General features: G+C 53.4%; 7 protein-coding genes across 7 annotated transcripts; 3 read left to right on the top strand and 4 right to left on the bottom strand.

Annotated features, from left to right (window-relative positions):
• Nucleotides 1-2,307: 2,307 nt before the first annotated feature.
• Nucleotides 2,308-2,767, top strand: J4E87_010324 (uncharacterized protein; the record flags this gene model as incomplete). Its single annotated transcript, XM_049381898.1, has 2 exons — nt 2,308-2,316; nt 2,405-2,767. The coding sequence occupies 2 exons, from the start codon at nt 2,308-2,310 to the stop codon at nt 2,765-2,767; spliced, it is 372 nt and encodes a 123-aa protein (XP_049228362.1).
• A 1,406-nt stretch (nt 2,768-4,173) lies between these two features.
• On the top strand, nt 4,174-5,375 carry J4E87_010323 (uncharacterized protein; the record flags this gene model as incomplete). Its single annotated transcript, XM_049381897.1, has 2 exons — nt 4,174-4,181; nt 4,592-5,375. The coding sequence occupies 2 exons, from the start codon at nt 4,174-4,176 to the stop codon at nt 5,373-5,375; spliced, it is 792 nt and encodes a 263-aa protein (XP_049228361.1).
• Nucleotides 5,376-5,836: 461 nt separating this feature from the next.
• J4E87_010322 (uncharacterized protein) lies at nt 5,837-7,120 on the bottom strand (the record flags this gene model as incomplete). The annotated part of the gene is made up of 1 exon (XM_049381896.1): nt 5,837-7,120. The coding sequence occupies one exon, from the start codon at nt 7,118-7,120 to the stop codon at nt 5,837-5,839; it is 1,284 nt and encodes a 427-aa protein (XP_049228360.1).
• A 1,576-nt stretch (nt 7,121-8,696) lies between these two features.
• On the bottom strand, nt 8,697-10,373 carry J4E87_010321 (uncharacterized protein; the record flags this gene model as incomplete). Its single annotated transcript, XM_049381895.1, has 2 exons — nt 8,697-9,791; nt 9,855-10,373. 2 exons carry the CDS (start codon nt 10,371-10,373, stop codon nt 8,697-8,699), a joined length of 1,614 nt encoding a protein of 537 aa, XP_049228359.1.
• Nucleotides 10,374-12,311: 1,938 nt separating this feature from the next.
• On the bottom strand, nt 12,312-13,484 carry J4E87_010320 (uncharacterized protein; the record flags this gene model as incomplete). Its single annotated transcript, XM_049381894.1, has 1 exon — nt 12,312-13,484. The coding sequence occupies one exon, from the start codon at nt 13,482-13,484 to the stop codon at nt 12,312-12,314; it is 1,173 nt and encodes a 390-aa protein (XP_049228358.1).
• A 2,202-nt stretch (nt 13,485-15,686) lies between these two features.
• J4E87_010319 (uncharacterized protein) lies at nt 15,687-16,954 on the top strand (the record flags this gene model as incomplete). Its single annotated transcript, XM_049381893.1, has 3 exons — nt 15,687-15,695; nt 15,764-16,180; nt 16,229-16,954. The coding sequence occupies 3 exons, from the start codon at nt 15,687-15,689 to the stop codon at nt 16,952-16,954; spliced, it is 1,152 nt and encodes a 383-aa protein (XP_049228357.1).
• A 383-nt stretch (nt 16,955-17,337) lies between these two features.
• J4E87_010318 (uncharacterized protein) lies at nt 17,338-17,961 on the bottom strand (the record flags this gene model as incomplete). The annotated part of the gene is made up of 1 exon (XM_049381892.1): nt 17,338-17,961. One exon carries the CDS (start codon nt 17,959-17,961, stop codon nt 17,338-17,340), a length of 624 nt encoding a protein of 207 aa, XP_049228356.1.
• Between the last annotated feature and the right edge of the window lie 5,639 nt (nt 17,962-23,600).

Genomic DNA, 23,600 nt, shown 5'->3' with positions numbered 1-23,600 from the left:
ATGTTCTCGTCAAGTTACAGCATGCGGTATCGCGAGTGGTCTTCGAGTGAGTGAGGATGTTGTATGAGGGGTGCTGGGTTCGACGATGCGAAGGATGCCTCGAATGGGGGCTTGCATGCTGTCATTCCCAGCATCGCTTGAGGTGGCTACTGACCCGTCATGCGGATTGCGGACGTCATGTAGACATTGACCGGGCAAGACGTAAGGTTCTTGGAAAAGAAGGCCAGTTCTGTTGTGTCAGGGAAGACTCGTTGGCGTGGCTGGAGTAGTTGACGATGACGATGACGATGATGCCGTCTGAGGGACGCTAGATTTGGGGATCCTTGGCGCGGGAGCTGTCATGTCTGGTGACGCCGGTGGTGACAGCGAACGCCATGCAAATATCACCCGGGCGGAATTGGTGTACATGATACACAGGAGAGTTCACACTGTCTAGAAGCCACTCCAAATGGCGTAGTATTCCGTCACAGACCGCCCTGATGTTCCCCCAATATGGTGTCTTCTGACTGTGAGAGAAGAACAAGGGAATTGCGACGATGTGACGGCGATGTCAGATATCGGATGTGAAAACTTGCATGATGGTATGAACGAGCGCTAAATTTGGGGCGGCCGGAAGCCATTTAATTGTGGTAGTGCGTATGCTCATGCCCTAGTCAGCATCATGGCGCATCTAATGTTCATTCCCAGCTTAGCCCTTCTACACAAAGCAGCCTTCCTCCGCACGCGATCTAATGTAGCCACTTGACCCAACCCAATCTCCAGATCCTCCTGTGCTCGTCTGTCCATGCCCACGTTCATGCGAAAGTCCGATTGGGTGGAATGCCCGACGATCGTTTCACACCAGGAGCTGCCGCCCGTGACGGTCCTCTCCCACATCCAGTCGTACCACATCCGCGTTCCGTTGTATATAAGAATGTGTTCTTCGTCGCAGCCTCATCGTTTATATCATTTGGGGCTGTTGGCCATATACGTGGACAGAGAGTACGTGTACGGAAGCGTTCGGTGAATATCGCGCGGTATCGACTGCGTTTGAGTGGGGAGGAGAAGACCGCAGGATCTACATGGTCACTTCTATTGCGCATTAGCTCGTGGAATGGTAAGAGGGGATGAAAGGAGTGTACCGGCCACTTGGCCCCACATCTTCGCTTCTCCGTCGTAGATCTCGGCTTGACCATGGCTGGCTTGGGTGAAATCTCGCTGCTGTAGTGTTGGTGGACAGACGTGCTCCTAATTGACCGATGTGAATGAGATGGTCCAGCGGAGTTGGTTCGCTTTTGAGTGTCTGGCACCAAGACTGCATGTGGTTGTGGCGGTTCATCCTCATGATGTGATAGCGGATGCAGTTGTCGCGATTACCAGCGTGGTGCGAGGCCGGTACGAGGCCTGCTGTGTGTTCGACGATTGAGAGAAGGGGTCGGGCTAGCAAGGTGAGTTGCACAGCGCTTCGTTTCACCTCTCGACCATGTCTTCCAGAGCTAGTCACTCCATCGGCAGAACCTCGTCAGGCGAAGAAGTCACGCGTGAGGTGAATCGCGGTGTTGGATTGTGTATCTTCAGCCGGTGTCGATGTCGTGGGAGGGGAATTTTTCCAGTGTTAATTGGACAGCTGTTTCTAGGCGAGAACGATTGAAAGATGCGCATTGAAGCAACGAAGGCATCTGAATGGGCGGGACCTTCGTCTTCTCATCGCGGTGGTCGATCTTCGCTGGCCGGATGTGCCGAGGTCAAGACGTTGAAGTCAGCCGTATCGATGGCTACCGAAGATGGCGATAGAAGTTGGTACCGCGCGCGTCCGCAATGGCTGCTGGGGGAGTGGAGTGATAGAGAGATACTATGGTGTATTGGTGGAGGGACAGAACAGGCGGCGTTGTTATCGCCGGGCGGGTGGGCCATCTTAACTCCGGGCGCCCTCACCATCAGCCTGCGCTGGCTCGGTACGCCATCCACGACCTCGCGCGAATCCAGCTGCGCATTGCTTTTGCGGTGTCGCAGCAGCTAGATTAGCATCGCATTGGAGTTCCCATCACGTGCAGCCATCTTTTGCAAGACGCCGCCCAGAATGCGGCTCCGGGAGTTGAGGCCCGCGATGTGCTGTGCGACCTTCCGTATTGGCCGTATAGTTTCGTTAAGGGTCGCCCTTTGACAGCAGACACGCAGACTCTCAACCACGCCGCTGTGGAGCCCCGACGCTCTCCATGCACGCCACGACTGCACATTCCTGATCCCCAGACTCCTGCACTCTGCGCATATGTGCTGCTTCGGTCGCAAGCGCTCTGCGACTACCAAAGACAGACCACGGTACCAAACATGCGCTTCGTCGGCCTTCTCCCTGACTGACAGCTCCAGGACCGCGTCGTCCACCGCAGACTGCAATGTACGCCTCGACACCCCGAAATCTGGCCAGCCCAATCCCTCCTTCTCGACTGAATCACACCTCACCGACACGCCAGAGCAAATCATAGAGCGGGTGGGCGGCCGGCTCGTCATCCCATACCCCGAACAGGACGGCTGGCACGAAGGGCTGAATTGGCGCGACAAACGAGACACGGAAGATCTGGTGACTCCCGACTACCAGAGGGACCTGGGGGCGGACTGGGACAAGGAGTATGAGGCCCTGGCTGGATATAGAGAGCCGGAACGACAGCCATCAGGCGGCAAGAAGACGGCGCCGGCGGACAGCTTTGCGACGCTGAACCCGCCCGGACGCGCTGAAGGGAGCCAAAGTGTCCGGCTAGAGGCAACAGTGAGATCTCTCGTCCCCTCTTGATCTGGCATCCAAGTTGACCATCTCTTTCCAGCCAGCGCACCAGCTCGCGCCCTCCGCCTTCGGCGCATCGACCGCACACTTCAGTCATGACCCGAGCATGACCACATCAACACCAGCTCAACACAGAACGGGCTGAGGTATGATACGCAGGAGGAGAGTTTGTGGCGCGGCGTTCGCTCAATCAGGGCATCTGCTTGACGAGTTCGTTCTCCTAGAGTACTGCAGTAGAGGGGCGGCGGATCTATAGACGTGGCAGCGATAATGCAAAGTTTAGAGGGATCAAGGCAGTAATGGGCTCACGGGTATATCTCGGGGCTATCGAAATCTGTTCTTCACGCGGCGCTTCGTTACCACAACGGGCTACAGTGCAATGCAGAGCATCCTGAATAGGTACGCGGACCGGTCCGAGGTTGCGGGACTCCTCTCGCTCGCGCACGCTGCAGTAGTGTAACTGATGGCATCTTGTGTTGCTCGTCGTCCAATCCTCGCTCGTGATGTCAGCATTTTGGGTGGGTGCGGCCACGCTAGATCCACGTGGCCCTCCAAACTTCCAAGGTTGGATCCAAGCCTAACGTCATCACCCAACTACACCTCATGCCAACTTTGTCCACTCTCCTCTCTTCTGCGAATGGTGTCACACTCAATATCACAGCGTAAATCGGTAACACAGGTAGCTGGCCTTCCAGCTGTTCATGCCGAGGTGGTCGAACCGGGTGCCAAGCCCGCAGCCACTGCCTACAAATGGCTACAGAAGTTGGACGAGCAAATTTACCTGGGCAGAAACATCACGGGTGCCAAGCTGAGAAGACATGATTTCATTACCGGCACGAAAAGGTCTGTTGAGCGAGCTTTGATGCATACTGATCACCGTCGGCCGGCAGTTTGGCTGGCTGGCTGAGTAGGTGCATACGTTCCATCGGCCATCGAAACTCTCGAAACTACAGGAGTGCCACACACTCCCGACCCTTGAGGCTCGCTCATCCGCTAGATTGAGTGCCCTTTCTCATCAGCTAGGAGCTTCACTACAGCCGTATAGTGCGATAACGAAGTACACGGGCCTCTAGTTCGGACATCTGATTCATCATGCCTGAAGGATATCAAGGCTCCCACATTATTCGCATTTTCCTTACTGCTTGCCATCAGCGGATTGTGTAACATATCATCGATTTAGCTCGGGCCACATTCTAATACCATCGCCATCTGCATGCCAAACCAGAACCTAGTGCAAGAGAAGATAAGTTTGGACATCTCGGAAGCCGCTCGCTCGTGAGTAGAAGTACTGTCTTCTTATTGACAACATCAAGAGCTTTGCGCGGCTTATTTTCGCCCTCTTCACAACGGGCTTCGTCATTCTGACTGCATCTTCCAGTGGCGATGAGCTGAGCAGGAACATCGAGCTCGGAACGATGGATATGTCCTCGAGTACCATAACAGGGTACTCTACATTTTTTAACATGTTCAGTCTTTCTTTTCAAAACATCTATCTTCTTGGCCTCGAACTATATCTGTCGAACCTGGCATATGCTACCTGAGTGTTGCTTCACTCAACTCGCCCGATCTGGTTAATCGTTCGCGCCAACACGAGCCACATTACACGCTCGTCTTCAAAATTGCTAGACCACCGAAAAGAACTCATACTCCGGCGTCGCATCTCCATTGGTATCAGATTTGCCAGACAGTCAGTACTCAAAGAAGACAGCACTGCACTTCCCCGACTTGGTTCCCGAACTGCGACAATTCATCCGCCCGTCGCGCCGAGCGATACCCTCGTACGTTCATTCCATCTACCCCACACTTCCGACTCAGCTATTCACAATATCACAGGGAAACCGATCGCATCAACAGACAACAAAAACCGTCCTCTCGATCTTCTCCCTCCTCATTCGCCATCGTCACCATATTCTTCGCCATGTCATCCAACACCACCCCGAAGCGCGCCGCCAAAACCGCGAAACCCCTCCTACCCGCCCCTTCTTCGCCCCTGAGCCTCGCCGCCTCTCCGTCCTCCAGTCCAACCAAGATGACCTGGGACGCCGCCAACGACCGCAAGCTCTTCCTCCTCATCTTCGGCCGTACCGTCACCCCCGCCGAATACCCGCAACTATCCAAGGTCTTTCCCGGCTCCAGCGTCGGTAGTATCAGGAACCGCATCACCGCTCTTCGAGCTGAGGCGCGCAAGATGCAGGAGAGCTTGGGATATGAGGTAGGCGCCGGCGCGGCGGCCAAGAAGGTTGCTGCTGCTACCCCCAAGAAGCGAGGTGCTGTGGTGGTCAAGAGGGAGGCGGATGCCATGGATATGGATGAGGAAGACGAAGATGAGGATATCGTCCGTGACCCGAGCAAGAGGATCAAGGCCGCTGTGCGCAAGCCACGGGCTAAGAAGGACGGTAGCTCTCGGAAGAAGGGTCGTGGAGGCGCCGGTTCTAGCATTCTTCACCATGGATCGTATGACAGCGAGGATGAGCTTGCCTTGATGGGTGAGGACAAGGTCAAGCGCAGGTCTGTGCCCGCTGGCGTCCCGTACAGGGTGGTCGGAGAGTCAGTCATCAGAGATCCCAGGACTGGCGATGTCATCGTTAATGACGAGGATGTCGAGGATGAAGTCTAGCTATGTACTGACGCAGACCAAACATGCGCTTGTGGACATTGATGAGAGGGATAAGGTGGAATACGTGAAGGGGTAATGGAATAGATGCTTTGACGCAAGTCACCCTATCGTAGCTTACTATAGCACTGTTTTCCAAATACATTACCTGTTTCATGTGGTGTGTTCTCTTGAACTATCCGTCTGACACCCGTCAATTTTCTCTGCAGCTCTATCACACGTCTTCACACAAAAGAGGTTCTGCCGAATACAACTGCGTCGGGGGGTGTTCAAGACGATAGAAACCTTGTACGTATGCTCATGAGCTCATGCATCAGAATAAGATGTCATGGATTTATCGTGGTCATTTCGTTCAGTGTCTATCGTTCATCAGAGGGCTGCGCCCGGGGTATCAAGTCTATAGAAGAATATGCGAAGGCCGCTTTCATGGCGAGCCAGTCGCGAAGTATCTATCGTCTTCGATTCTAGATCACAACCCTTGGAGAGGCTGCGCGCGCGTGGGCAACGGTAAAGGCCCATTCCACGTTCGCTGCTCCGTTTTCTTCACCGTTCTCGTCCCTGTTATCTTCTCCGTCCGCTTCCGGAACCGCTTCCATCTCCTCTTCTCCGGCTGATGCGCGCTTCCTTTTCCTACCGCCACGCTTCCTTTTCTTGCCGCCACGCTTCCTCTTCTTACCGACACTGGTATCACTGCGGTCCTCGCTGTCGATGGAAGGCGATCCTTTGTGGATTGGGGAGTATTCAAGTGGCTCGTCGTCCTCGGAATCGGGTCCGTCGTAAACATCTTGTGTTTCGTCTCCCTTTGCGATGATGTTGCACAATTCTCGGTGAGTAATCTCGATGCTGTAACCGAGGAAATTACCGGTGTTGGGCTGGAGAAAATCGGCCAGTTCGAGCCGGAGCTTAGCGCGAGGTTTAACGGCACCATTGGCATTCTGGAAAACAACCGGACCCTTGGTAGTTTGAGGGTACAGCCGGCCTTTCTTGTTGATGCTGCTCCGATATATCTGGTAGGTAGCCCATCGCTTCTGAGTGCGAAGCCTCTCTCGCGATTCAGGAGTACGATATTCCATGTCAATGCCTATCATGGTTCTGATCCGACCTTGACTGCCGCCGATGTACTTATCAGCTATCGGGTCGAATTCGGTGGCTCCGTTTTGGCTGTGCCCAATCTCGACGACAAGTGAAGGTTTTCGCCGCTGTCCGGAGACAAAAGCAGCGTCGGGGCGACGTTTGTCTTCGCCAGATGCTTTTCCGGGTAGCTCGCCATTATACTCGATGCTGCTAATGACCGCTCGTACTGCAGATTTCGCAGGGGCTTTTTCTTCCAACGTGAAAAGCTTCCTCTGGATAGTGATCATGAATTGACTCTTGACAACCTCATGGATTGGGCTGACCATCTTGACCTCCAAGCACTCTTTCTTAGCGTCGTAGTGACAACTGAACTTGTCGTTGTTCAAAAAGAGTTCATCTTGCAGTGCGAGCCAGACTGCAGGTGTTACGGGGAAGAACTTCTGATTACCCTCTTCACCAATCCACTCGGGGCTGTGAAGATCTTGTAGACGTTTGTAGAGCTCTTGAGCCTCTATCTTGATCGCGGAGTCGATTGGAGATGACTTGGGCGGAGTAGGCAGCTCAAAAACTGGGACAGAGTGTACCTGAGGGCATAGAGGAGGAGGAGATGAGGGAGAAAACTGATAGAGACACGAGCGCTCGCTGTCACTAGAGTCGCGCATAGTAGAGTGCATGGTGGGGTATCGCGCGGAGGAAGTGCGAATTTGCGGTATATAGTCGGTGGTGCGATGCGTACTAGCCGTAATAGTGCATATGTAGTGAAAGGCAGCAATGTTCATGGGTGGCGTTTTGTACTTGAGCGGCTAGCGCGAGCGTGCTTGGCGTAAATAGCCCCACCCAGTATTCACTGAGCGTCGCACCCACCTTGTGCGAAAGAAAAGTTAAAAAGTTACCGTGCAGTCTACATTAGGACGAGAATAACGGTTCTACCAGCTTTTGAGACGATGTAGCCTTGCCAGCTCTGCAGGTTGCGTTCGGCTTTTGAAGTTATTTGAATTTGTGTACTGGCAACTATTAAATCAACAGGATGGCGAGCACCAAAAGATGTAGAAGATGTAGATTGAAGCTTAATCTTACTATTCAGTCGCTACACTTCCTATTCGATCCCCTCAAATGCAGCATAATGTATGGAAGCGTCGCACATTACACCATCGCAAAGATGCGGAAGAAACAATGTTTCCATGAAGAATGTGACATACCTGGGTAGCCTAACACACCATCTTTACACCTGTCCTAAAGAACATTTCGGCAGTGATATTGCTGCAAGATCCCACTCCAAATCGCACGGAAATAGTACAGATCACAATAAGACGGGAAGAGGGCAAGCCTCTTTGAACAGTGGCGTTATGACAGATAGCATATCAGGAGTTGTTCCAGCTTTCCGGACGGACTTCCGTAGTCACGCATTAAGCCAGAGTACAGCGACAATGACTAGTGCTGCGTGAACCCATGATTTCACCCAAAAAACCTAATCACATCGTATAGGGCATCGCAGTAAGAGACTGCAGCGCAAGTATTATGGTATTCATCTGTCGTCTTCAAGCCGCGCGCTTCTATATCGAGAACACAAATCTTTTATTGAACCATGACCCCAGCCAGGATTAACATCAGTCTTGCCTACAGAGAGAGTCTTGGACTTTTAATTCTTCCGCGTAGTATTCTCATCGCATCCAAGTGTACCAACACAGAACGAGAACCCACGCGCAAACAGTGAAGTGGCTACCGCACAGCACATTGAACGCTTTGGGCATACACCCCTCCTACATGACCCTTGTCTTCGTGAACGTCACCAAAGGCAGAGCAATCATTTACATTCTACATATGTCGGTATAGAAGCAGGCGTATATCTCTGCCATGTGAAGACACCCAAGAGAGGAAAGCAAGTAGGGACCTAGGATTAAATGCATGATCAAGATGTCTACAGCATGTGAAGATTGGTATAAGAGCGGGTGAACCTCTCCAAACGTTCTCGGCGCCATTTGTCGCTCTTTGAGGTAGCGATGATTAATCGTGACAATAATCTACATCAATCTGACTTAACTTTGGTATCTGACAGTAAGCTATACTCCGGCAATGTCCACGGTACGTTTATAAGGGAAAGTAAGTGGATGAAACAGATCTTAGATGCATTGAGTACGGAGAAGCTGCGTTCTGAGAGCGGCCGCAGTTCACATTCTTCATTGCTAAGCAAGGGGTATAAACATGACGAAACCGAAACAACAGGCTTGACGTCTAACACGAACTCATCATCTATTCTCCTTCCAGTGGCTCCTTGAGAAGATCTTCCAGAACTTCAATGGAGAGTTTAGCGCTTGGTTTGCCCAGCCACAGCTCCGCTATTCGCATCATATCATCCGCTGTCAAGAGGACTTGATTTGCCTTTCGAGAACATTCCTTCGCCTCCTCTACCTCCCTCGTTGCGGCGCCCATCTTCTCAGCCCACGCTCCATATTGTGTGACACGATGCTCTATCTGCCTGATTTCCGCTTCGCACGCATCTTTCATGGCTTCTAGTTTGGTCACGTCCTGGGTCGCCGAGGCTACTCCTAAGCTGGCGAAGTTGGTGATCGCCGTGATGTCTCCTGCGAGATGCTCATTGTAGTCCTGGGTAGCCTTGAGCTTAGCGGAGAATTCCGTTTTGATTTGTTCCAGGCTATCTTCGCTTGGCAGTGTACTCAGCTGCAGTGCTTTCTGCGCTTCCAAAGCATGACTACGAGCGGTCTCTTGCGCCTGAGCAAGATGGACTGTAGCTTGGAGGTTGTCTTCCTTGGCTGACCGGATTTCTTTCTTCTTCCTGACAATGATGTGCATAACCGCGCGGAAGTCCGGATCCTGTGCGAGCATTTTGAGTGACATGAGGTCTATACTATGAACCGGGGTGAATGGCTGGATGTTATCGTCGTCCCCAAATGATGGGCCGTCCTCTGTGACACGAGGAGTGTCCAGGTCAGTGATGCTGTTACGCCGGAAGGGACTCTCCTGATCGTTGAGTGTGTCCTGAAGGTCTTCTTCTTGGAGTGTGCTGTCCTGGAATGACAGTGAGTCCCGACGGCCTTCGAAGAGGCTAGTGTCGTCGTCTGGTAATTCCGATGGGCCCCGTCTAGGTCGCTCGACTGATTGCGAACGCGAGTGATCCCGAGGATTAGCTGGTGTCCTTGGTGTCACCGCACGCCGTTTGCGATTCTTCTTCTTGTCAGGTGAGTTGGATGGGCGATTCTGGCGTTTCTCAAGGCGGCGCGCCCGCTCAGAAGACACGTCCGCGGCCAGGGTGGCGTTCAATCGCTTGTCCCTCCACGCGATGAGGTCCTGGAAATATCGCCACGACTTGCAGTCCAGACGCTGAGCCTGTGAAGGTGAGAACGCGCCGTCAGTTTATGTAGCAGGTCCAAGTGCGGCTCAAATACGTACGGTTTGGCCGAAGTGGGTCGGATTCCTAGGATCGTATCTTCGCTGGACACTGATGATATCTTGACGCCTGACCTTGTCGAATGCCTGGAGCTCGGCGACAACGTCCGAGAGCGGTTGCGCAGCTTTCGAGTACTTGTTCAGGTAAACGGCAAGGTTGAACGACGGTACTTGCTGGATCCGGATTTGGTGTCGCTGGAGGACGGTCCACCAGTCTGCCCCCCAGTGTTCGGTGACACCCTTGATATTGTGCCAGACGTCTTGGAAGCTCTTGCAGCCACCTGTCTCTCCGAGTGAAGTTTGAACGCGCTTCTCGAAAGCCTCAAGGTCCTCGCAGTAGTAGTCCTGGAATCCCAGCACGAGCGCGGCAACGCAGACAGCCTCTTTGGTCCATAGAAGGTCGTCGAGGGCCCGCAGATCAGCCAGCGGCGTGGGCGCGGCGGTTCGGTCGTGCGGGCTCAGCGCACTCTGGGCAAGGCGAAGCTCAAACACACGGCGGGCGTTGCTGGGTGTGTTCGGCATGATAACGCATGTTGTTCGTGTTATGAGGTGAGGTCGCGTCGCGGCCGATGGCGACCAATGAGAAAAACATGCTAACTGAAAACGGACTAACGCCACGATCAAGAAGAACAACGGAAAGAGCAAGTGATTTTGGCTGCTAAGGAGCCTGTAGCCGGGCAGACATTACAGCAAGAGTCTTTAGCGCTCGAATGAGGAATTTTGAATGCATAGTCAAACCAGTCTGGGGTGCGGGGCGATAAACGTCAGTCGCATCGTCCATTTCCTCGCCTCACCCTATAATGAAGATATCTCCGACAACTACAGCACATGTACCACTCCCCACCAGTCGGTCGGTGATCCCGAATTTACTGCGACGCTCTTCGCAGATCGTATGGCCACGGCCGCCTATGCCAGCTCTCACACAGGCGCGCCCCAGGCCGCCCTCAACCGCCTCGCAAGCTGAATGTCCTTCTGCTGAATCGTGACGCGCTTGGCGTGAATAGCGCAAAGGTTGGCATCGTGGAACAGGCCAACTAGAAAGGCTTCGCTCGCTTCTTGCAATGCCACAATAGCTTGACTCTGCCAGCGCAACGGGCCATCGATACGCGAGACGCTTAGGGCAACCTCGCGGACTACGCGTTGGAAGGGCAACTTCAGCAGCAGAAGGTCGGTAGATTTCTGGTATCGTTTGATCTCGCGCAGGGCGACAGTGCCGGGCTTGTAGCGTCTCTTTGGCTTGGGAGCGGGTGGAATACCGTGATGATTCCGTGGTTCTACGCGGGCTCCTCGGGCTCCTCGGGCAGGCCTCCTGCTTCCCGTCATTTTATAGATAAGCGTTTGGCGTATTTGATAGCAAGGTATGGGTGACAAGAGAAAGAACGGCCTGGGTGTCTGTATCCGTTATGCCGTGCAAGCAAAAGATCAAGTGCATGGGATCATTCTAGGCGTAAAGTAGACATGGTTCGTGGTCCAAGTACTGTCGCGTTCTTTGTATCTGCATGCGTCCATGGTGTAGCCAAGGCTGGATGTATACCAGGGATGTGCGGATGCGGAGGCCACTGGTCCTCGTGAAACAAGGTATTGTGACAATGGCGGCGGTATCATATGCATCTGCCATGTTGAGCCGACCCATGCTATAGGTTGTGCAGACATGGCCTTAGAAGCGCGCATCGCGAATGAAGGTCGTGGAGGCTGGTAGAAGAGACCCTGCCGTAAGATTAGAGCTCGAGATTGAGCGTGTCGCAGCGGTGCAGTATTTGAGGAGATGTTCTCGCAGCACAGCGCTCCGACGGAGAGACGCTTGTGTTGATCTTGCGGTCGTGCGCGACGGCACAAAGCGAAAACGGGATGGATGTCAAGACGTGGCTGGGCCGGCGAAGTGACGCGCTGAGGTGGGAGCTGGAGTTGCTCCGCGCTAGCTCAAATGCGGCGGCTGCTCGGCTGAGCCGAGGCCCTTCCATCACCTCGCGTGCGCGTTGATTCTCCTGCTCCTTGGAACCATCTCATCACGGCTTTGACCAGATGCCAGGTGGAGCATCTACGAACTAGCGCTCAGGAGTGACATAGACACGTCAAGTTCCGCGTGTCGGGTAAACCTGGGGCGGGCTGAAGAGTATGCCTGGAGGCATCCTCTCATGCCACGCGCGTTGCGGAAGAATGGACAGGTAGCGCTGGAGGTTCTCACCAAGGCTTCCAGCGTCTTGGAAAATCTCACAGATAACCCTGGAGGTATTTGATGATGCTGCGATAGTCACGGAAAAGTTAGTATGAAGGCCTGAGGGTATTTACTGCCTTGTCGAATGTGGGATAGGTGCTGTAAACATTGTGGTATTCTTCAAGTGCTCCTTTCATTCATACTAAAACATCAAGATCATATAGGGTATCATCCAGTCCAACGCCTTCCTCACCAGGTTTATCCTTGCACCATCTCCCAAGTCCGAGATCTATTTCCCTAACCATTCACTCACCCAGATACCTCTTAGTCTTCACCAGAGGCCTTCCCGACCTTCCCACTGGTGCGGGCACAGGTTGGGAAACTACAGGCGGCGTCGAGGACGAGGTCGGCTGACGCTTCTGCTTCTTTGACGGTTGAAGAGGTTTACCGGGACTGAGAGACGCCCTGTCCACATCTTGCTGCCGCTCATCACCTTGTTCCAGGATATCGCGGAGTTCCTCGGCAGTAATCTCGATGGCAGGGAACTTGAAGTCCTTCGGAAACTTCTTGATCTCCTCTATAGGAAGGAAGTCGGCCAAAGTAAGGCGAAGGGTTCGCGTGATTTGCTTGCCTTTTGCTGAGTCGAAGAAAGTGAATGTCTTCTTGTCGTACGAGTCTTTGGTGACGCGGTAGATGGATATAGCCGCCTTCGGTGTACGGGGATTGTCGGCTCTCGTGGCTGGGTTTTGGTATTGCAGATCAACGGTGATGACCGTCTTTGTCTTGCGGCTGCTGTCTTTCATCCAAGATTCCGCCAACTCTGTGAGCTCCTCGCCAACTTGAGAATTGCCGACTTCGATGACGATGGGCATGTTGGAACGATGGCGAAAGTAGAAAGAATTGTCGGGCTGTCGATTGCTCGTCAGTAGGATGTCGACATTGGGGTCACCGGACTTTTCTGTAGCATGAACGATCGCAGGCGATGCAAGATTTGCATATGGACCCTTGATGTTCGCCACGAGAGCTTTGATCTCAGCGGACACGTTCCTCATCCGTTTCAGGGCGACGATCTGGTCGCGAAAGGCTAGGCCTATCTCTGCGGCGACAACGTCGTGAAGGTTGCTAGGCGACATCCTGCGCAGAATGATCTCTCCGGTGAGGGCGTTCCAATCGTATGTCAAATAGTTCACTAGCCACCGGCGCAGCTCGTCGTCGAAGGATTTGATGAGATCAACGAACTCAGAGGGAGTCACAACGGCTCGGTACCTTTCCAAGTCGCGGAGAGTAGGATCTTCGAAACGACCGGTATATTGACCGCGAATGAGATCCTCGACAACGGCGATCTTAGACACAGGCTTGCGGCAGTCGCTTTCGTCAGTCGACCTTGATCGCTTGCGCGACTTGGGCAGCGGGAGAAGAGGAGAGGTAGAAGGGTCAGTCGCCATGAGTGCGAGTTTGGCGGGGTTGGTGACGGGCATGGAGAGAAGATATGCTCGACAAACGCTGCGAGCGGTGGGAGAGCGGCGGTGAGGCTGTCACAAGATTCTGTCCGGGTGAGACCCGCGGGACGGATGTGTTGGGCTCGCAAGCTTGCGATCGCTGAGTATGGGCTGTATGTAGACGTGAAGTGTCTGTTTGCGCTTAGAAATTGGTATAGCGTGCGGCCGATATTCGATGCGATTGCGACGTTGGTAGTCGGTGCCGCAGTCTGGGGTTGGTGTGGGGAGTAAATACACCAGCGGCGGCAAAGGCCCGTTACCGAATGCGGCTAGTGCGCCGGCTCCGTTCGCGGTGGGCAGGATCATCGATACCAGCCCAACCCGCAACCTCACCGTTTTACCTGGGCAGAGATTGAGTCGAGTAGATAAGAGAAATGACAGGTCTGTCGTGAGATAGTTCTGCATTGCGCACGCGCCAAAACGCGCGAGTACGCGCGATGATGACTCTCAAGATCCTTCCCAAGACGTAACCCTGCCATCTCAGAAAGTCCTGCGCGGCTGCTCAAACGCAAGTAACTAATCCCAGAAACCTAGTCACGACCTGACCCAACTTTGTCATCATCTTCATCCTCACGCCTGCCGAGCAAACATCTTCGCTCATCCCTATTCAAATAATCACCGACTCAACCCACGCTCCAATGCATCGCGTCGTGTGTACTTTGTCTCGCTCGGGAGTGAACTCAACGCTTCATTGCTGTCGAAGGTGATACCGCATCCACCTTCAGACACTGACGTGATCGCGGTAGTGATTCTGGAGGTATATTCAAATCCCTTACACGTTCCACCTCAAGCCCAGACTATCATGTCTACTTCAGAGCCTCCAAGTCTTGTGACAGCAGGATGAAGCAGTCAACGATGTAGCAAAAGCCGTGGACTGCGTGCAACGAAGCGAACCGTCGGTATGAGTTCAGTAAAGATTTCCGCCCGGGTAATATGGTCTGCATCGAAGATTACCCAACCTCCTCATGTATGCTGTCCGTTGATCCTGCTCATGCGTGCTATTGTGTCTTGTAGTACCGTCATCACTGTGATGCTCATCCACCTACGACGCGCTTGGCTCTCCGCCCCGACGCATCCAGTTCCCAAAACTGCCTCTCCGTAGCTCGACTTTCTCTGGCTCGTGAGCGGCGGAGCATCGTGAAAGATGGCTGTATGGATGATGACGATTGTCTGCGGCGGGATTTGCGAGCAGCAGCGGTGGGCTTAATAGGCGATGCGGAGGTCGAGTCCCCGCGCTGGGGTGACGTATCGGGCGGAGTCGGAAAGGATGGCGGACTGCGATAGGAGCGTTTGGGCGGTGGTGAGGGCGATGGAGTAGGTGTAAGTTGGGGTGATAGTCGGCCCCAGGCGAGTTCGGGGGTTTTGGCATACGGCGCCCGTTTGGGTGGTGCCTCGGTGGTGCCGGCCGCCTGCAGCTGGTCTCGCAGCTTCTTCAGTGCCGCCAGCAGGGGTTTCGTGATGTACTGTTCCTCGTAGATTCTAAGCACCGCATCGGGTATCGCCGGCGAGCGGGGCGGCGATGCCAGGTCGTGCTGTAGCGACGTCATGCACAAGCGGTCGGTGGCAGGGTGTTGAAGGGGCGTGTCGAAGTCGTCCCAACATTCCAGGGCTGGCGGCTATTTCACTGGCCGGTCTAACCGTATCGGGTAACCCCCGCCCGCATTACCCAACTCCATACATTCCGAGGCCGCCCCTGACCTCTCCTCTCCTCTCATCACACCAATGTCTTCGCCAGGGGATACTCTGCCAGACGTAACTTCATGGGAGAACGTGCATCACGGAGTGTCCAATGGTGATTTCGCGCGATTGGTGCCGCATTCTCCAGCGGCACGCAGACTCTTTGGCCAAGTCGTCCGCCTTCTGGAGTCCGATAGCAGCAAGCTGCATCATGTGCGCCAGTACATTCACTACGAAGTCACGCTGTCCAGCGAAAGTACTGCTGAAAGCAGTTTTGCTGCTTCTACCCCGTCACCTCAGCGCGAAGCCCTCCAAGAATTTTGCGGTTACTACCGCCTCAACATGTCCATTCCTCCTGCGAGTCAAGGCTTAGGCTGGGTTGTGGGAAGCTCAAGACTGAACAAGCCAGATCACTTTGTAGACTTTCTTCTTGCTCCATTCACCACTGAAAATTCTCTTCATTCGCGTCATTGCAGATTGAGACGTCAGCTTGAAACTGGCGTCATGGTTGCCGTGTCTGACGGCAGAAAGGTATTGCACTGTGTCTCTTCAGGGGCGCGTTTTGCTCATGATGGTTGCAGATCACTGTGGACAGCAGAACCTTTCAACGCGACGACATAAAGCAGCAGCACGAACGAGATTTCCAAGCTACCCTTCAACATGGCACCAGCGTCCGGCTGGGTGATCTCACTTACGTACTCGTGTACACCGACTTGAGCCAGGAGCAGAAACAACGAGAACTCGAAGAAGCCCTAGCACAGGTCAACGCTATGCCTCCGAATTCCGTGATGCTGCTTTCGCCAACACCATCCAAGCCAACTATCGACTACCACGGCTACAGCATCTATGATGCTGATCACCATGGCGCCACGAGTTCTGTATCTTTGGGCTTTGACAAGTCTAACGGCAAGCCAGTCGCAGTCAAGATGGTCAAATGCACCGCCTCGCAGTTCGGTGACTTAAGAAGAGAGATTGGCATCTTGAGCCGTATCAGTCATGTATGTCATGCGCTGGATTTGATGAAAAGAAACTAAACTTTTGTCTAGGAGAACGTATGCAAGCTTCTTGAGGTCGTAAACTGGGACGCGTCAGCCAATCCACACGAATGGCGACAGAATGAGTGTCTGACTGTGGGTCTCATTATGTCACCACCGGCAACTTCTTCCGCGCTGCAATTACTCCCAACCTGGAAACGTCTTCCGGAGTCTACTACTTTCCTTCGCGAGTCCATACGCCAGATTGGATCCGGTCTTGCACATATTCACAGCCTCAATATACTTCATCGGGACATCAAACCTGAAAACATAGGCTATCGCTCCGAAAGCCCAGTGCACGTCATCATCCTCGACTTTGGTTGCAGCGATCAGGGCCCGCACAGCACTCGCCACAATCGAGGGACGATGACATATCTCGCTCCTGAGGTCATGCGAATAAAGGAAGAAGAGTCTTCGGAGCCCTTCTCGTTTCCATCAGACGTGTGGAGTCTCGGTGTCACTCTGGTCGACTTTCTCACAGGAAAACAAGTTCATCGAAAACTAGGCCAGGCGTCAGTCTACAAATCCTTTAGAGATATCATGGACACAACCGCAGCCAGAGTAGACTACCGAGAATTCTGGGATATTGCGATCGAACTCTTAGCATGGGAGGCAGAGCTCCGACCGACGGCGGAGCAACTAGCTCAACGCTTTTCCCACGAGAAACAAAACGAATCGGAAGTCTCACGTCAACCGTCCCAGAGCGAAGAACAATTGGCCAAGCGTGTGAAGGTATAGAAGTAGAGAGTTGACCCTCTTTCGTTCGCATTGAGAAGTACCTCCTGTCTAATGAGCTGTTTCTGACTTGGGCATGTTTCAGTCTTCCATACAGCTTGGACAAGATCGTTACTCTGAACCACTCTGTCAGCCTCCTAGCTGGATATTCCGTGTTGCACCACCAGCTCCGTCATAACACATGTCTAATGCATCGTTAGGCGACGACCGGAGACTCGTATGATCCTTGCGGCGGTGACGAACGATGATCGTCGGGAGTGCCAAAGAGGAAACAGAACTAAACAACCACAGTACGCCGCAACGGGGAGCAGCTTGATATCTAACCTTCATGGGCCGCAATCATCGCCTGCACCGCTCGCTGTAGCATGAAAGACCCACCCGCCCGTTCATCCACAGCCAATGCCCCTGTCAGATCCGTTCTCATCTTCGCAGACCGTCATGCACGTGTTCGGGTCGATCAAGCAGAATTCCTCCAGCAAATACAGGGTAGCGTTGACAACAATCTTCGTCTTCTTGCTAATGCTGACGGAGGCTTCGTCCGAGGCGCGTAAGTAATCAATATGACCTTCGAGAGTCTCCGAACCGACACTACTAGGGGCATTCCTCTCGATTACTGCAGTGAAGCACTGGAGAAGATGGATGGCGGCTGCGCGGACTATGCTTATCTTCTCTGCATTCGGAAGCTCCTTCGCACCAAAGACGGCATTGATGTGACTCTTCGTACGCATACGATGGTGGGGACGCTTCCTCGCGCATTCAGGGCCATCGAGCGTCCAGAAGCGCTGTAGAAGATGAGCCACGGCTTCACGGACCGCAGCGATCTTATCCCCAATTGAAAGCTTCTTCGCCTCGACCATGGTGTTGATGTAAACGACCGTTGCATCTTCGGGTGGGATCTTACGATCGGAGGGCCAGTCGTAGAAGAGCTCTACAGTGGAAGGGTGGGAGTGGGTGTCAGAAGATTCGTCGGGCGACTTGCGCTTTCCGGGAGTGACTGGAAGTATCTCCATTTTCGAGGATGACGATATCGGATGCTCGAAGTCGGCGTTAGAGGAAATCGAATTGAGAGAGATGGAAGAGATGATGGCAACAGTATACGGGAAGTATATTGCAGGAGTCACGAACACGACTGCAAATGGAAGGTCATGCCACCTTTATCAAATCTGTGGGAAACCCATCTCGTACGATCGCCTGCACGTCCCTTTCCAACCAACGACAGCGTCAAATCCAGCTTACCCATGCCACATCGTCACGTCACCCGTGTGCCGGATGACAGATATTGGTCGCATTGTCGTATCGCACATGCAAGTCGCCGTAGCACTTCCGGATCCGCGAATGGGGATCTCCATCACTCGCCACAGCGGGAGATACGAGATCATATTGCTTGGCGTAGCAAAGCGTCTTGAGGTGCTCACTGCTCGCACGCGCCTGTGTCGCTGCGGGTAGCATAGTCTCAGGTACCGCCCCAACGTGTCGCTCCTACCTATGTACCACACACGACGATCATTTTCTACACAATCGGCATGGTGGTCACGAACTTCACGCCGCATCATCATGTCCATTTCTTCAGGCGTTGCGCTCATCATGTTGTTTCTAGTGTTATTGCGACGAGCAGGCTTCCTTATTCCACGGGCTATCACCCCATCATAATTGTGGTCGAAGCTTTGCGCAAGTGCGGCTCATGTCTCAATCTCATCTCCACGTACCGGCCACGGATGTTCTTGTCGTGCGCGTTTCTCCGCAGCGCGGAACTTGACACCCATTACGTTCGCTCACCATCCATACGTTCACGGCACCTTTGTCAGGCGCATTATACAACTTGGAAACTGGATGGACGATTTGTGCGTGCAGATAGCATAGAGGTAGTGCGCCACTACCTTGGTGCTGTGAACCACCTGCAATTCCTTTCAATAACAGCTACAGTTTCCTCGTATCCCATGTATTTGCGACCACCCACGTTACTTCTTTTGAAAAGTGCTCATATTTGCCAATGCGCGTTTCCTTGTTCGGATTTGCGATTAGCTCTACCCAGCCATGCTGCCAAGGTAGTCTGTGACAAGCATCGTGATCCGGACTGACGAAGGGTATCTGCGGCGATTGCAACGGCCGTGTTCTCGCCCACCCAGCGGAGTTCTTCAAGCGGCGACATCTCTCATCTGAGGAACTTGGCTGTATAAGAGTGGCATAATATGGAAGTTGTGAGTTGCTGGTTGGCCAAATGTTGGTCCCACACATCCACACCTGGGCACGTACCAATTCTTCTTCCTTATCGATACGTTCCGGTCGAATTAAGTCAGCCTAGCACCAACCGGAACTCACCCATGAATCCACCTAAGAGAGATGATTTATTCAGACGTCGCACTACCATGGTAGGACTGGATCACAACGACCGTATGCTTCTGCGACGCGCACATAACAAAAAAGATTCGCGGCTTATGACCAGATCAGTGACTTCCCATTTTCTATCGATACTGGAACTGTCACTGGACACGAACCGCAACGTCGACCATCCTCGTCAACCCACACAAACAAGCCAGCTTCTCGATCAACACATCGCATTTTATACTTGGGGTGCAATAGCCATACCCGCGCATCGAAATGATGGCGTTCCAGGTCTCACCTCTCCAGCAGGGCCGTCGGCAACCACTCCGTCTTATAAACCCAGTCATGGTCGCACAGGAAGCCATTGATCGTTTGAAAAGGTCATTCCAGAAGATGTGCGGTCCGTCAACGTGTGCCCTCGATCTTCCCGCAGAGATTATCTTAATGATCGTAGCGCATCTCGATGAATGCTCTCTAGCGTCTCTTTCGTTGACCTGCAAGAGTCTCCATGGTCTCTGGGATACATGCGGTACGCCCCTGATACTATCAGACAAGGAGAAGCTCTTGCTGTCGCTTGAAAGAGACATTCCATACATCTATTACTGTCACCACTGTACGAAGCTGCATCGCTGGCATGGGCGCTGGAGTAGATCGATAGCTCCGTTCTACTTGGAGCGTCTACCATGCAAGCAAAATTCGGACAACCACTTCTACATCCCGGTTACCTGCCAGATTCCTTACCATCATGCGCGCTTGGTCATGAACCGACATCTCTACGGACGCAATCACGGTTTGCCTCTTGACGTGCTTAACGAACGAGCCCAGTCCTCCCATCACCCAGATGGAGTCATAGACTCGAGGTCCCAGCACGCACGCATCTTCAACCAACAACTCCTGATACTATCGACCATATCCATGACTCATCGCCGAGGTGACTCGTTAGCACTCCGAGACCACATCGACCGCGCTGGACACCTAGTGTGCAAACATCTTACTCTTCAGCGAGGATATCCTGATTCATATCCCACACCACTTCCCCAGCTGGCTAAAGGAACCGGCCCAGACGCGTTTATAGCCTGCAGCCTTGTAAATGGATCATGTAACTCTTGTCTAACAGACTACACCATTGACATAGTCTGGCAAGGTGCAAAGAAAGGGTACAAAATCGAGGTGCTTGTTTATCGCGGGTTGGGTGATTGTCGCACACCGTTCAGCTGGCACTGGCGTACCGCTTCGCTGCTCTTTAGAGATGAACAGCCACGGCTGGCATATTCGTCAGATTATAGGCTGGGGGGAGTTCGAGAACAATGGGATAAAGCTGGCGATACCGCGTAGATTACTGGTCGCTCAAGACAAAGTATCCATGATGTAAAATTTTCCTCGTTTATAAGAAGTGTATCGCAATCTTCAGACTCGCGGTATCTTCGGTGCGTCTGGTTGGTGAGCACCTTCGCGCACGTTTTTACAAGTGCTGTAAAAAGAACGAGAAATTCGCTGATCGCTTCCGCGTCACGATTTTATTGAGAGTGCAGGAACGCATGGCACACTTCTTCTCATTTTGTTTCGAGCGTACTACACGGTACGAAAAAGCCAGATTCATCTTCAGTATGAAGCGAGGCTGAAAGCCAGGATCGTACTTCCACCCCATTCAAGGGAAAAATCGAACACCCAAGAGCCTACATCAAGATAAAAGCTTGCGAAGGTGGTGGCCTAACGGCGACGTAGGCTCCTAGGTGTTCAGGTTTTCCCCTTGTATGAGGTGCTTCTGCAGAACAGGCTCTAAGATCGCCTGCTTTCACCAGATGGCACATGATGTTGCTATCAAATGTTATTGTATTGCTCTTCCTATATGCTTGTGCCTCGCCAGACATGTTTGTGAAGCTTTATAACTGCCGCAAAGCCGGTTGCATGCCTGGGCTACATGCTCTGAGTGCATGCGATGCCGTTTGGTGTGTTCGATGGATTGGAGTCGTCAAGGTCGTGTCCGTGGTCGTAATCGTCGTGTATGTGTCGGCGAGGGCGTCTCGCTCATAGCTGAAGGTTCGCGAGTGGTTGGTTGCAGTTCGAACTCTTCGAGAGGCTGTCGGCAGTGCGCACACACGTCCGGTTTGTCTGCGCGCTCAAGCCAACTCCGTAAGCAGTTGTGGCAGCTGAGCTTCCCTGGTACAGTCAGTCAAGGTGTTGGTGAGTAGACGGATGGGATACATACCGCAGCAACGTAGCCTCTGGTAGTGAATACCGTCCGCTTCAAAAGTCTCGACGCTATCGAAACATATGAAGCATTGACGGTCCAATTCCGTGTTTGCAGCATTTCGCGCCGACTCCGCCATTACCTCCGCCATTAGCCGATGTAATGACTCAGGCCGTCGTATAGGTGGTGAGCTAGGTGGTCTGCTGGATGGGTAGGGCTGATAACGGTAGACAGCGGAGCGCGGCGTAGGTGTGAAGATGGGTGCCGTCGTCTGCCTAGCACTGAGTGTGTAGGGTTGTTCAGTTGAAGGAAGAGGTCGATCGCAGGAGGGTTGGCGAGTACGACGCAAGGACTCGTAAGGTTGATGTAGAAGGCGCATCGCGCGCTCTTCACGCCGGGGAGTTGCTGGTTGGAACTCGCGCGCGAGTGTGAATTCGTCGTCATCAGAGGCCTCGGGTGTCGCGGTCGAATGAGCAGCCCTGGCGACGGGAGCATTGGCAGTATGGTCGACGCGACCACCTCGAGCTTCCAGAGCAGCTTCATCCGCCCGAACGCCTTCAACGATGCGACCGGCCTCGGCGGTGCGCTCAGCTTTGGCTTGATGACTAGCTTCAGCTCGACGGGTAGCTCCAGATTGACGGGCAGTACGAGCTACGACAGCATCTCGAGCCCTGCGGAGTTCCTTCAGTCTCTCCCAGTCCTTCTTCAACGCGTTGTTTGCTCCGTCGGCCGGGATCCAGCTGGGCTCATAGCGCAGACCAGTCTTCGGATCGGTGCCAGCCCATTTGACCTCGTACCACAGTACGCCATCTTCCCGACGCTCCTCTTGAAGGACGCACTCGGCAAGGTGTTCTTCGTCTTCCGATTCTGGCGACGGTTCGGCGTAGTCGAAGCGTGTGGATCTGCGTGTGGAGCGGCGTGGCTTGCCCGAAGCTGGTGTATGTTAGCAAACACGATTGCGCGCCAACGATGAAGACACGAAATGCGGAAGGGGTCGTAGATGACGGGAGGGGTAGCGGGCTACGTGCAAGGGCGGTCATACCAGGCGGGGTCGCCATGATGCGATGGGGCTGGCGCCGGCGCTACTTTGTTGGTGTGGGACGATTCTCGTGTTGGTTGGTTCGGAGCTTTGCTAGTCAGGGCGCGTGCCGTCATCGCCAGGGGTTAAGCGAGCTTCGATCCGCGGTACACGTGACTACGCGTTTAGCCAATGAACAGCGCCCATGCACGGCACATGCGATCTTCGATCCATCCCTCGCGAACGTCCAACTAGTCCGTGGCGCAATGAAGTGGATGCCAAAGGTATTCGTGGCGCCAGTGTCGTGAATGGAAGTGTTGACAGATGAAGCTTGTTAACAGCGGAGCTTTCGCGAACGTATGTCGAGTGCCCGTAAGTCTGTGAAGTGGCAAGCGACGTGAATTTGACGCCGAGAGCTGGTTCGAAGCGAGACAAGCTGGGCTCTGAGGTCGTGCCCGGCTTGATCGATGCCTTCATGTCAACCAGCTATCTGGCGCCTGTTGGAAGGCGCGACGGTGACTTGCGTCGGCGATTCACTCCGCTCACTGTCAAGATCCAGGAGTAAGTGTCCACACATATGTTGGTGGTGCGTGTCGTACAATCTTGCCCGCACCTTATACAAGGGGAAAACTAAACACCTAGAAGCCTACGTTACTATTAGGCTACTAACTTTATAAGCTTTTGTCTTAATATAGGCTCTTAGGTGTTTAGTTTTTCTCTTAAATAGGGTGCCCGGGTTAATGTCGTTTATCTCGAGTGGCGTGGTAGCGTACAGGTGACGCACACTAGCTCGCTTGGCGTATGCCAGCGGCTCCCAGGGTTGGCGCGCAGCGCGTCCTCCTCCACCCCACGTCTCCATTCTCAGCCACCACTCTCCTCAAATCACTGTCGTCCATGATTGCATGCTACGATATACCCACAGGCACACTCGTTCCTTCGTCCATCCACACCAAAAGATTCGGTCAGGCTTGCGAGAACGACGAGGCGCCTTGCGGAAAGCTGCAGATATCGTCCATCATGGGATTAGCGCCATATATCGCTCATATCTCTCGCGATCGCGCAAACAAATTGCATTTTGCGACCTTGAGCTCAAAATGCTCGACGTGACTGCTAGACAA

This window comes from Alternaria ethzedia, assembly GCF_023757985.1.
Source record: "Alternaria ethzedia strain BMP 0044 chromosome Unknown scaffold_46, whole genome shotgun sequence".
Taxonomy (NCBI): domain Eukaryota; kingdom Fungi; phylum Ascomycota; class Dothideomycetes; order Pleosporales; family Pleosporaceae; genus Alternaria; species Alternaria ethzedia.
Note: the sequence above shows the minus strand (reverse complement) of the source record. Positions and strands in the feature narration are given on the sequence as shown.